The 13,329-nt window shown below is 54.4% G+C and overlaps 1 protein-coding gene across 1 annotated transcript; it reads left to right on the plus strand.

Annotated features, from left to right (window-relative positions):
• The first annotated feature begins 2,311 nt into the window (after nt 1-2,311).
• Insyn1 (inhibitory synaptic factor 1) lies at nt 2,312-13,008 on the plus strand. The gene is made up of 3 exons (NM_001113791.1): nt 2,312-2,331; nt 2,745-3,465; nt 12,224-13,008. The coding sequence occupies exons 2-3, from the start codon at nt 3,310-3,312 to the stop codon at nt 12,941-12,943; spliced, it is 876 nt and encodes a 291-aa protein (NP_001107263.1). The 5' UTR covers nt 2,312-2,331; nt 2,745-3,309; the 3' UTR covers nt 12,944-13,008.
• The last annotated feature ends 321 nt before the right edge of the window (nt 13,009-13,329 follow it).

Raw genomic sequence — 13,329 nt, forward strand, 5'->3', positions numbered from 1 at the left:
AGGCCCCTTCTGCCAAAGAAATTCCAGGCTGCTTTCTTTGTTTTGTCTGTTTTCTAAGACAGGGTTTCTCTGTGTAATAGCTCTCAGGCTGTAGCAGACCTGGCTGGCCTCAAGCTCACAGAGATCCACCTACCTCTGTCTCCCAAGTGCTGGGATTAAAGGGATGTGTTCCATCACCACTGTCTAAATCCCGAGGTTCTAGCCTTGGCCTCCTGTTTCCTAATCCAGTCTTCCTCTATTTCACTTCATACAGACTTCCCAATGTTATCAACAGAGCCACTTTGACTGAAACTTGTCCCACCCCACCTCCCACATCTTCTCCTGAGAATTTCCTTCACCCATCTTCCTTCCCTCTTAGAAAGCTGATTCCTCCCTTCCCCAGGGCAGTCACCCGGACTCCCACTTCTCAGTTAAGATTCAGCTCAAGGGTTAAATTCCTGGGAAGAACATTGGGGGATGGAGGGAATCCTTGTCATACCTGCCAGGTTACCAAAGCTCCTAGAACTGTGTGCACCACCCTTCAGTTTGCTCAAGAATGTCCTTATGGGGAACTTTTCCTCGATTTTTACTCAACAGAGCCAGAAAGAAAGAAAGAAAGAAAGAAAGAAAGAAAGAAAGAAAGAAAGAAAGAAAGAAAGAAAGAAAGAAAGAAAGGGAGAAAGGGAGAAAGAAAGGGAGAAAGAAAGAAAGAAAGAAAGAAAGAAAGAAAGAAAGAAAGAAAGAGAGAAAGAAAGAAAGATGTTTAAAACTTAGATGAAGAACTAGGGGAACAGAACCTTCTGAGAAACAGCCCAGTATTCACCAAGCCCTTCTCATCCTGAGCATGGCACACAATAGGTGTTCAGTAAAGGTTGGCTGTGTTCTTTTTACTGAACTGACACAAGATTTGGGGCAGTTTGAGGTATGATGGCAGAGGAGGGTAACAGCCAGAAGGGGAACCCCGGGGCACACCACAGTGAGGGGAGGAGGGTCAAGGGATTGTGTAAAAGGAGGTGAAGGAACTTGGAGTCAAGTCCGGGCCTCTGTGCACCCGGTGCAGCGGGCGGCAGGCAACGGCCGGCTAGCTCTCCTCCAGCCCTGCTGGCGTCCAGTCCAACCCGCTCCCTAGGGTGGCGAGACCCCCCGGCTCGCGCGCTCCGCTCCGGGCACTGGGAGGCGTGTGTGTCACTTTAAAAGCTCCCTCCCGGCGCGCGGGGCCGGCCCCTTCCCTGCCAGCGCCGAGGCGAGCGGAGCCGCGAGAGCCCGGCGGCCTTTGAGGGAGCCTGCGCCCGGCCGGGCGGCCAGTCCGGCGGGGCGCGGCGGCGCTCGGGGTAAGCAGGCCAGGCCCGCCGAGCCGGACGGCCAGGGCAGAGCGAGGGCGAAGCGGCTGGGCAGAGAGGCCGGAGCAGCCCCGGTGCCTCGTTTGCCCCATCGGCAGCCACTCGGCGCCCCGGGCCGCGAGGCGCGGAGCCGTGAGCGAGCGCGCTGGAGGCGGTGGAGCCGAGCGGAGGCTGCGCGCCTGGTGTGCCTGGCCCGGCCCGGCGCGCCTCCTCCATCGCCTCCCTGGCGTCTCGCTCGCCCCCTTCTGCTTTCCTTTCCTTCCTCTGCTCAGCCCCGCCGTGCTAATCTTCCCCCGCCCCCCACCTCGTGCTCTCATCTCCACCGTGTTCGACACCCGGTCCCCCAGGCCACGGCCGCGGCCCCTCCCCCGAGACTCGAAGAAATCGGACTTTTCCCAACGTTGATGGAGCCGACTGCCGGGCTGAGCTGAGCGGTTTCTACGGCCGCTCCAGACGCCACCCCGGCGGGAGCACCGACATTCTGGGTCCCGGCTGAGTGCACTCCGGACGCCTAGTAGTGCCAGCTCGGGAAGGGCAGAGCAAGGCAGGGGCAGGACAGACCCCGGAGGGGCTCAGACCTGACGATCTGGAATGGACAGAGAGAATCGCGAACCCAGTGGAGCCCGGGGAATGCCGGGCGTGGGCTGAGGGGATCCCGGCGCCCTCCCCAGCCCTCCGACTTTGACTCAGTCGCCTGGACCGGACTGGTGTTACCTCGGCTCGGGTCACCTGTGGCCTCGGGGCCCCCGAGCTCGCCGGACCCTCGCGACCCGGAGCCTGGCCAGCGTGGTGGGGAGATTTTTTTTTCGCCCCCTTCCCGGGAGCGCGGAGGCCCCGCCCCCTCCCACCGCCCAGATGTCTCCGGTCACCGATCGGAGGACCTTCCTGAGGCCAGGAGCCGAAGGGTCCAGAAAGAGAAGCCCGCCCTAGGGAGCCTTGGGGGCCCCCCAATCTCGTCTTGGGGCTCGGCCCCCGACATTGCTTAGAGGAAAGGCCTCTGCCCCAACCCTCGGTGAGTAGGGGAGTTCGGCTTCGGAGGGAAGGCGGGGCTGGGAGAGGAAGGGTCCTCTGGGTAGGAGGGCACCCTGTGGTCATTGAAAGAAGGGTGAAGAACTGGAGAGGCCCTGTGCTGAACCTGTCTGGCCAAGCTTGGTTGGTGCCTGGGGACGGGGGGGGGGGGGCACGGCTAGAGTGCCCCAGAGGAGGCTGAGGACTCATGCCTCTAAAACAGGGGCTCCTCCACTCTTCCTGTAGATGAGGGGCATGCTGAAAACCATCTGCCTCCACCACCCCTCCCCACAAACAAAATAAATAAATAAATCTCCAGCTAGGAAGGAGGGTGCAGGCAGGGAGAAGAGGGAGGCAGCAGCAGCAGGCTGGTGCAGCAGCCTGGGAGAGCTGACGCCAGGCTCGCTCTTTCTGCAGGGGGCTGCCCTCCTCCAATCCAGTTCCCTCTCCAGCGCTGTTCACATCTGGAGCCCCCTCCACATCTGGAAGACCCTGATCACCGTCCCTCTGCTGGTTCGGCTGCATCTAAAGACCTCTGCCTTTGTAACTGCCTAGGAGTTGCGAGGGGATTGCTGCCTTCCCCCATCCCAAGGGCATCTCTTACCCTTAGTCCTTGCAGAATCATCCCCCTGCCTCCGCATCCAGATTCAGGCAAAGATCAGCTCTGTACACCATTGGCACTTCAAGTCCTGGAAGCTGTTCTTGGGCCCAAGGCCCCTCCCCTTGCCCTCCTGTGTCCTCACCTTGACCCCCCCACCCCCGTCAGATTCTGTCTCCCTCTGGGTGCTCCATCCCCCACCCAGAGGCGAGTAGGTGGAGTGGCAGGCAGCAGGGGCTGGGTGAGGGCCGCCCAAGGCCAGGGTAGGCTGGGGGGCCGTTAAGATGTGGAGCTCTGCCCGTCCGAGGGGGGCTCCGTGGAGGCAGACGAAGTGTGTGCCCCGCTGGGGCGAGTATGGGCAGGCTTGCGGCCACGTGGTGAAGGATGAACATTCGGGGTGCCCCGGACCTCGGGCAGCCCAGTGACGACCCCAACAGTGGTGGAGAAAGAGAGCGGATTCGACAGCGCATGAAGATGGTCATCGGGCAACTTGAAGGCATCCTGAGGGAACTCAAAGAAGTGGCTAAGGAGCTGAGGGAGGTGAGTGAGAGGCCAACAGGGGCCACACAGACCCTCACCCTTCCTGGCTGGGCTCAGCAGTAAAGCATTTACCTGTGTTTGAGTGTGCAATGCTATGTGCACATGGGCTGTTCCGCTGAGGACCACCCTTTCCATTCTCCTTGCCTCAAATCTGTTTTGCTTAAAATCCCTATCCCTGGAGCTAGTAATGGGGCCTTGGTGTGGCAGAGAATGTCTGAGCAGCTATCAGTGAGCCTATCTTTATGGTTAGCACTCAGGGTGCTCAATGAGGACTAAATCTGCCCTACTCCATTCTTAATGGGACACATTCTTCTGAAACCCAAGCTGCCCCTTGACCCCACTGTTTGCCTCCTGGACTCTGAGCAAGGACTCTAGGAGAGTGGATGGCTCTGTTAGTCAATCCTCACTGCTTGGGGCCTAGCTCAAAAAGATTTACTTCAGGGATCAGATATTCCAAACTCTTATTTCCAAAGGCAGAGAGGAGTTAAAACCAGCTGCAGCCTCCCTGCCCTGGGGTCAAAAGGTGGCCAGGAGCTGCTGGTAAGGATCAGAGGTCCTTCTGTTCATTGAAGAAAAAATGGAATTCTTTTTAATGGAGCTGAGTCCCCACCCCAACCCCCAACCCGCGACAGGACATGCTTCTGGGTGTTTTTTTGCAAGGACCAAAAAGTCACAGAGAAAGCCTCTCTGTCTTTCTAAGCAGAGCCTAGTTTAATTACTGCTTCCCAGATTGCTGGAGTAATGAGGTACACATGTCTTCCACCCTGCCCCCTGGGCTGTGTTCAAGTCTAAAATGCATGACCAGCATTCTGAGCCGCTGGCCTGAATTTGCCCGCTGGGTCCCATTTCACCAGCCAGGTGGGCTTTAGGCAACTTTCAACTGATTGTAACCAGGGCCCCTGCAGAGAGAGAGGGAGAATGGATCATTCTGAGTTATGGACTCCAGCTCCCCCACCAGCTATGTTTGGGGAAGGAGGCTCTAGGAAGCTGAGGAAATGGGCAAGCCTTGGGCCATGCCTTTGCAGCATGGTCTGAATCCAAGCCAGGGAGAGCGGTTGTTTGAAGGGAGCTGTGAATTGAAGTCAGGCCTCTTAAAAGCAGTGTAGCCAATGGTCCAGGGTCTGCTTCATGAATCCTGCCAGGAGATAACTCACCAGAGACAGGACTGAGAGGTGGTAGTGCTCCTGCCCATATGCTGGGCTGCTGGGCTCTGGGTTCCATAATACAATTTGGACACCAAAGACCACAGCCCCTAAACAATCTTCCTCTGACCTCATGAATCCAGAGGATTAGGAAACCCCTCCCCACCCCCAGCCTGTCTTATTCTGGATGTTCTGCAGTTTTATCAGGGCCATGGGAACTATCCAAACTGTCAGTCTCAGGCCTGGACATGGGACCCCAACATGAGCTGGTATTTTCTATAATCCTGGGGGTTAGCCTTTGTACAACTCCCAGTGGGGCATCTTCCAGACCCCTGCCTCTTCTGCCTCAGCGTAGTTATCAAGAACCTGGCGGGGCCCTGGGTTCGGTCCCCAGCTCCGAAAAAAAGAACCAAAAAAAAAAGAACCTGGCGGGATCTCACAGGTAGTTCAGACAAGCCCTATCCACTTAACTATTGAAGAAACTGGGGCCCAGAGAGGAATAGGGGCTTGCCCAGAGCCACACAACCCACCCATAACAGGATTGAGCCTAGAACTCAAGATTCCCAATACCTATTTGAAACTTCACAGGAAGGCTGCTGTATAACTTCAGCGTTTTGACAACTTCTGAGGGATGCCTGATGCTTGAGTTGTGCCCAAGTGCCAGGGTTAACTTATGGAGCTTTTAGATGCCTCCATCATCCCTTTCAGACTTACTGATTCCCATGCCCCTCACCCCAGCACTCTAGGTGATAGTCTGTACACCCCAGAGGTCTGAGCCAGGACAGAGTGATGAGTCCCCTCCCCCCACATCTGTAGGCCATGTGTCTCCACCCAAGACTTTGGCAGGTTGCTATGGAAACCAGAGTCTACCCCGTATGCCACTGCCTGCCCGCTGCCAATGGTACCCAGCTGGGTGGAGGTTGAGCCTCAGAGCTCCCTAGTTCCCCCAGAAAGGGATGTGTGCATAGGGTGCTGGACAGAGAGGAAGAGAGACCCAAACGGAGAAGAGATGTCATTACCAACTTCCTGTGGGCTGGAGGTTGTTGGGAACAGGAGTATCTATGGAGCTCAGGTCCTGGTATCAAACTTCTGGTGTAGCTCTAGGTCCTTCAGGAAGACATAAAGCTGATTTGGCTGGCTCCATTCAGGCCCTCTGTAGTGCTTCTCTATCAGCGCTGTGGCGGGCCCATGGTAGAATGAGCAAGCCCCTATTCCCTCATCATACCCGATGTCAGCACCTGCCAGCTCAGCCCAAATACTTAAGTATGGAGACCAGGGTTACAAACATGGTTGGCGGGGGTATTGCACAGGAACCTTGTTGAAAGGAGCCGGGCAGCAAGAAGCGGGCTCTGCTGTCTGTACCTCCTCTTCCCTGCCAGTCACCACTAGCCCTGGAAGACACCCACACACACACTCCTGAGCACAAAGCCTGAAATTGACCGAAAGATGCAAGCCACCAAAGCCTCTGCTCTAAGCCCCTGAGCCTCCTTTTGCTCCTCTCAGAACAGGGGCTTCTGATGTCTTGTCCCTCACAGGGATGCTGCAAGTGATATCTAACATGGTGACATTGTAGGCATAGCATGAAGGAGGGGCCGATACCTGCTCACACTTGCGGAGGATTTGGAGTTCCCTCTGTCCACCCTCCCAGTCCCCACCACAGCTCTGCCATCAGCTCCCTGGGTAGGGGTGGGGGACTAAGGGAGGTAAGGAATTTGAAAGCACTTTGAAAGCTGAAACCGAAGTGTCCAGGGATGTGGCATGACAGTCAGACATTAATTAGCCCTCGTTTCTCCCAGGTTCCCCAATACTCAGGATGCCAGGCCCATCCCAGCAGGTTCCCTAAACTCCTCAGATTCCATGGATCTTCTTTAGAGACAGACCATCCCAAGGGACAAAGAGCACAGGCCAGGTGGCTAGAGTTCCGGTTCAGTCCTCAGAGCTCCACCTCCTGAACTTTGTGAGCTTGGGAAAGTTACTTTGTTTCTCTGCTTCTGCCCGCCCATCCTTAAAAGGAAGATACCAAAGGTTTCTATTCTCCCTTATATAAATCACATAAAACAGACACAAAGCCACCTCTTTTTTGTTTCGTTTTTCTGCTTTGCAGTGTTAGGTATCAAACCTTGGGCCCAGCGACGCGTGCTAGGCAGGTGCTCTCCCATAGAGCTAGGCCCTGCAAGGTATTGTTTCTGAGTGAGTCTAGCACTTCCATGCACTGCCCTTGTTTTCCAGAGTCTTGCGTCAGCATTTTAGCCAAACACAGGCAGGTTGGGGCCAGGTCCTGGCTCTGGTAGAGACCTCAAATAGGTCACCCGTGGAAGGTAGTTCTACCCCCTACCCAGTGAGGAAAGGAGGGAGACTGACAGGGATGAGGGCACTCAGGGGACACCTATAAAGTGGTTTTTGCAGATAACAGCAGACATCTAGGGGAAGAGAGTGGCAGGTGGTGGGAGCTGTTGTACCCAGATCTGGAGGAGGGAGTGTGCCCATCATCGGGAAGTCAGTGGGAAGAGGATGAGAGAAGGGCAGGGGTCTGGGATGGGGCAGCATCCCATGGACCCTGTGCATCAGAGCATAGAACTTAAGTTTGCTGTCAGTTAGAAGCCCACACACTTTAATAATATATCTTGGTTATATTTCTGCCTTCCTACAGTATTGCCTGCTGCCCACAGACTCAGAGCTCCCACACAGGGTGAAGGGGTCTTCATCCTTAGCCCACCAGATTCTGGGCTCACCTTGAACATGCACTCACTTCCTCCTGTTCCGTGCGGGGGAAGGTGGGCGTTCAAAGTGATCCTTTATTAACCACCTGTACCCCCACAGCAACCGTGCATCTTGAGTAGGAAATAACATGGGGGTGCTGTCACCTCTGTCTCCCGAGAGCCTCAGGAGAGTGGGGTAGGCACAGCCCCTCCTCAGCCTGAGGTGGCAGTGGAGGGTCCCACGCCTGCTTGGCATAGGAGGCAGGCAGTGTGGCAGCCTGTTTCTCTCCTGTCCATCGGCCAGGTGCCATGTGTAAAGGTGGCGTGGAAAGCCACAGGCCTTGCTAGTAAGAGATAAATAAATGTGGCCTACCAGAAAGCAGCTGGAGCAGGAGAACCTGGGGACCAAAGGGCTGAGCCAAAGTGGGTCAGCTTAGTACCCGCAGCTCAGTGAAACCTTGGTGGATTTTTTCCTTATTTTTTTGTCCGTGCCTTTCTTTCCTCCTTTTTCTCCTTTTGCTTTCTCTTCCTCCGGACAGATTCACAGAGGCTCCGTAGCCAATTAGGCCAAACTGCAGGATGAGAGCCGTGAATCATGGTCAGCTCACTCCCTCTCTCCCCAATGCCACAGCCCCCCAGGAAGATAATAAACAATGTAATCACAGAATTAAAAAATAATCAGTGGTCATAAATAATGCAGGATCCCCAGTTATGTAACTGGCTGCCCAGGGATCTGGGAAAGAAGGAAGGGGTGGGACACTGTGTCTATGAGTCTGGATCCCTCAGCACTGGCTCTTGAGCCTCAGGGGATGTGCACCCATGTGTGTGCGCACAGGCAAGCAGGAGTGCATACACATGTGCATGCAGAAATGCATGCACTCATGCCTCCCTGCCTTCTTTCAGCTGTGTTTATAGAGTGGGCCAATATCCATACCAAGCCAGGAGCGCAATGATAGGTGAAACAGACCCTAATTTGTTCTTTCTTAGGCTTCCTGTCTAGTAGGGAGGCAGATACCGACCATATCACAACATAGATGTATAACTGTGACCAATATCGCCCTCAGCTGGGGACCAGCAAGGCTTCCTCCAGGAAGTGAGGATGATGGTGGGAGGGAGGGCACACCAGGTGAACCTAGTGGCAGCTGGAGCTCCAGCTCTGGAAAATGTGCAGAGAGATGAGGGGGAGGCCACTTGCTGGAGGGGAAAGGGGGTGGTGTTTGGAAAGGTTTTGGAGAAGGGGAGGGTTGGAGGCAGAGGGGTGATGTGGTCCTGAGGCTGATCAGGAAATCCCTAATGCAGAGCATGAACCCAGCACTTGCAGGAAGTTATTGTTGGGGGAGATTCAGTGGGCAAGGCTGAGATCAAGACAGAGGTGAGAGACACCCTTGGGACAGGGGCTAGGTTCTGTCTCGACCCTCAGCTCTACTCTCCCTCCACAGTGCTCCCTCTTGGCCCCTCTGGAACAGTTTAATCTTGTTTGTAAGATGCCAGACCCAGGAGTCAGGACTCCCCTCCTGGCTTTACCTCAACCCTTTCCACGTGCTAGGCCTCAGTTTCCCTGTCAGCAAGCACAATAGCACAGGTAGATTCATCAGTGTCTCTCTAGTGCCCCAGCTTTGAGATGTTTCTGGTTCTTTCTCCCCCTCTTTCCTTCTGTGTATATAATTATTTCTCTGCACTCCAAGACAATCCCAAATTACATGTAGGCAAAATGATTATTAAATCTCGGAGAGAAATCACAGATTTCGAGACAGTCAGGTAGCATGGGTCTGTTCCACACTTGCTCTCCATGTTGACCTGTGAAACGGGGCACCAGGGAAGGATTAGCAGGTTTATGGGCTGACCATGGCCTTGCCAGAAGATGGGTTCTGCGGGCACAGGGCTTCCCTTTCTCACCCTCACTTCTGTTCATTAAGTAGTTGGGAAGCCAGATCTGCCCGTGAGCCTCACAGCCACGGGCCTCATGAACCTCTTGTAGTTCTGTTCTGAATGGACACACCCACACTTCAGGCAAAATGGGCAGTGCTGGCACACAGGCTATGGAAGGCACACTACCATATCCTGGCATTCTGAGCAGGCTCTGAAACCCACCCATCAGCGTGGCATTTCTTAGGTGAGAACCTGATTCCCATCTGCTCTTGGTCCTGGCTCTGCGCTCATGGTGCATGGTGGATGTCGGTGTTTTACACTGTTCTGCATGCTCTCCCAGGGGCATTAGCTTAAGTCCTCACAGCAGCTCTCAGGCAGAGAGAAGAAAGTTGAGTAACTTAGTTAAGATTGCTCGTAAGTAGTGAGGTCAGGGCTGGAGTCTAGCTCTGGCTTCCAGAGCCCAGGTACTAAGGGGTTTGGCTGTCCTAACACTGTAGTTTAAAATATGTTCATATCTCTTTCATGTTCATCTCCCTGAGCAAGGAGAGGGTTGTCAGAGCTAGAGGATACAACTTAGAAGTGAATTATTATCTTCCTTCAGTTCCACTGCCAACAGGGGGCAGACATGAGACCTAAAGACTGCCTCCTGCTCGCTCTGCCTTCCTCCATACCCCCTGCAGAACCAAGAAAGGATGCTAATGAAGAAGGGAAGGGACCCAATGGGAAGGCGGCTAGAACAGGTGGCCAGCCAGGGCCTCCTCCGTCCGTGACAGAAGCATGTCCGGGTTCCTGGGCCTCTAGGCTTCTGCTGGGTGTACCTGAGACACCCCTGCTATCCCTCAGGCCTGGGGCCTGATAGCACTGCCGAGCTTCACTAAGCCTGGCCTCGGCTGAATCTGTGGGATTTCAGCCAAGCCATTCAACTCCAGCTTCCTCCTGGCACCCCCAGCCTTGGGCAGCAGCAGCTGCTGACAACTCTCACTAATCAGAGAGTCCCATCTGAGCATGCGGCTGTCTGAACGGCAGAGCCAGCTCCTAAGACTGCCCCAGCACCCAGCCATCAGGCCAAAGAGGCAGCCCCTGAAAGCATTATGCTTTCAAGGGTGTAGAGTATCCCAGGAAGGGTGTAGATCATCTCAAAGCCTAGTGCTAATGAGATGATCTGAGGTATGTGATGACATCGCTTTGATCCTGGGGCTCCTCTGAGTCCTCCCTGTGAAGCTCTGCTGACATTGGTCAGACACTCGATGGTAAATGACATTGAGTCCCAGCCAGCTTAGGTGACTTGTCCAAGGGGTCCTGACTCCTCTGGTTTGCTGCAGGCCTAAATACCTTCTCATACTGAGTCTTGCAGATTCCTTGAATCTTCCTTAGAAGTAAACAAGTTCACCCCACTTAGAGGTTGAAAACCAGACCTGAAGAGGGCTAGGGACAGTCCCCCACTGGTCCAGGTGCTGCAGGTAGTGTCTTTGTGCTTTATGCTGGGCTACTTTCTACCCACACCTCACCATGCCTGGAACAGCATCTCGTGGTAGCAGTTCCCAGGAATGAGTTATGGGTTAGGACTTACTTAGTTAATTTATTAACTGACCTCCCTGAACCCAGGCAGATAATGCCAACCAGACGCTGGAAGCCAGATGCAGTTCCTGGTGGCTCACTACATGGCTTTGTCCCCGAGTCTCCATGGCTTAGTCTTTATTGTTTTATGTTTGAGTCCTGGCCTGACTCTCCTCTCTTCAGCTTCATGCTCTCTATTCTCCCTAGGCCTTTACCTAATCTGCCGCCCCCCCTCACTGCAGACAACCCCGATTTATGTGCTAAAAACAGCATAGGCAGCTGTGTATCTGCAGGAAGGGCTGCCTGCTCAGAGACCAAGGGTTTCCCTTGGGGTGGGTGGGAGGTGGGCAGGCAGAATAGGGTACAGTGACCTCCACAGTGGCTTCAACAGTCACCTCTGGGCCAGGGTGGATGGTTTTTTTATTACTTCCAAAGAATCCTGCCTTTATTCTTTTCTCCAGCAAGCCTGGATTGATCTCCATTCATCAATGGACAAGGGAACAAGGAGGGAGGGGGTCCCAGAGCACGAGGGTACCAGAGAGGGAGGGTGACTCAGCCAGTGCCACACACCTGTTGCTCCAGTCTCCAGTGCTGGAAAGAGATCCTGGAGATGAGTCATTAACTGGTGGCAGTGAGGGTTCCAAGATGCTGGGCAGGGTCTTTTTTTCTGACTGTCCCTTGTCATTTGACTTCAAGTCCACTGACTTCAAGTCCAGCTACCGCGTTATGGCCAGCATCTAGGAGGTCCCTAGGGCATGGTTTTCAGGGCCTGCTAGAGACCCTCGACCTCTTTTATTTGACCCCCTTTCAATCAGAAGGAGCTTAAACCCCAGTCACTATGCTATCCTCACCCCAAACAGCAAGTGTGTTAGAGAGAGAAAGCTATGTGGATAGACAGGGTGCCTGGTGAAAGGCAGTCTGCCTCCCTCCAGGGGACTAAAGGAGTGTTCCGAACAAGTGGTCCACTTGTGCAATTTGGTTTTGTGTGTGTTTGAGGCAGCCTCTCAGTAATCTGTAACTTGCCAAGTAGGCTTGGCCGGCTGGCCAGCAAGCCCCAGGGATCCTCCCGGCTCCACATCCCTAGGCTTCCCAAGGCTAGGATTATAAGTACTCACTACTATGCCCAGGGTTTTTTGTTTTTGGTTTTTTTTTTTTTAAGATGGGTTCTACAAGTCAAACTCAAGTCCTCATGTTTATAAAGCAAGCACTTTACCAGCTGAACTATTTTCTCAGCCCCAATTTGGGTTCTTAACAGTAAACAAACCTGTGTGCTGCCTTCAGTTCCGGCAGCATCTTTCAGAGGCAACATGCCAGGAGCTAGCCTTCTCCTCCTCCGTCTCCTCCTCTCCCTCCTCTCCCTCCTCCTCCTCTTCTTCTTCTCCCCCCCCTCTCTCTCACACGCACACACACACACAAACACACACACACACACCCCTAGGTAATTCTGAGTCCCACCTAGCCCCTCTCACCTCCTCTCCCTTCCCTGGCCAGGTGGTGAGTCAGATCGACAAGCTAACCTCTGACTTTGACTTTGAACTGGAGCCAGATGACTGGACCACGGCCACTGTGAGCAGCACCTCCAGCAGTGACAAGGCAGGTGCAGGCGGTCCCTTTGACCTGGGCCACCTGGACTTCATGACGGCTGATATCCTCTCAGACAGCTGGGAGTTCTGTTCCTTCCTGGATGTCTCTACCCCATCAGACTCGGTGGATGGTCCTGAGGCACCACGGCCAGGCACAGGCCCTGACTACCAGCTCATGAATGGTGGTTTGCCCATCCCCAATGGGCCACGAGTGGAGACACCAGACTCCTCCAGTGAAGAGGCCTTCAGTGCTGGCCCTGCAAAGGGCCAGGTGCCCCAGCGGACTCCAGGGACAAGGGAGAGGGTACGGTTCAGTGACAAAGTGCTCTACCACGCTCTGTGCTGTGACGATGAAGAGGGGGATGGTGAGGAGGTAGAGGAGGAAGAGGCGGGCCTGGCCCCAGAGCTGCCCCGTGTGGAGCCACACACAGGCCCCCTCAAGCCCTCCCCAGCCCCCTACAAGACCAAACGCTCTCCGTTGACCACCCGACGCTTGGGCCCCACGTTGGCCCCAGAACAGACCCGGAGGGTCACAAGGAACAGCAGCACTCAGACAGTATCAGACAAGAGCACGCAGACAGTGCTGCCCTACACAGCCACCAAACAGAAAGCTAAGGGCAAGAACTAGGGGCTTGGGGGGGTGGTGCGGGGGATGCATAGAGCTATAAATATATATATATATATTTAAACAAACACAGTCATAATAAAATTCATAAACACTTAAGGATCCGGGCCCATAGGCCCCAAAGCCTTCAGAAAGCGCATCCTAAACAACCAGATGCCCAGAGTTCACCCTCCCTGAAGGGAGCTGACCCCTACCGTGCCCAGTACAACCCCCCACACACACACCATGGAAGTCTATGATTACTAACCTGGGCTGTTTCCAATCCAGGGAACTCAGCAACTAGAGAAAAGCTGAGGAAACAGTATGCCAGGGCTGGGCTCATCTGAGAAAGTAAGAACTTAGAACCCCAAGTTGGCATCACTCCTAGACCCAGAAGCACCTCTGTCCTC

The sequence above is a fragment of the Rattus norvegicus genome, chromosome 8 (assembly GCF_036323735.1).
Source record: "Rattus norvegicus strain BN/NHsdMcwi chromosome 8, GRCr8, whole genome shotgun sequence".
NCBI classification, from domain to species: domain Eukaryota; kingdom Metazoa; phylum Chordata; class Mammalia; order Rodentia; family Muridae; genus Rattus; species Rattus norvegicus.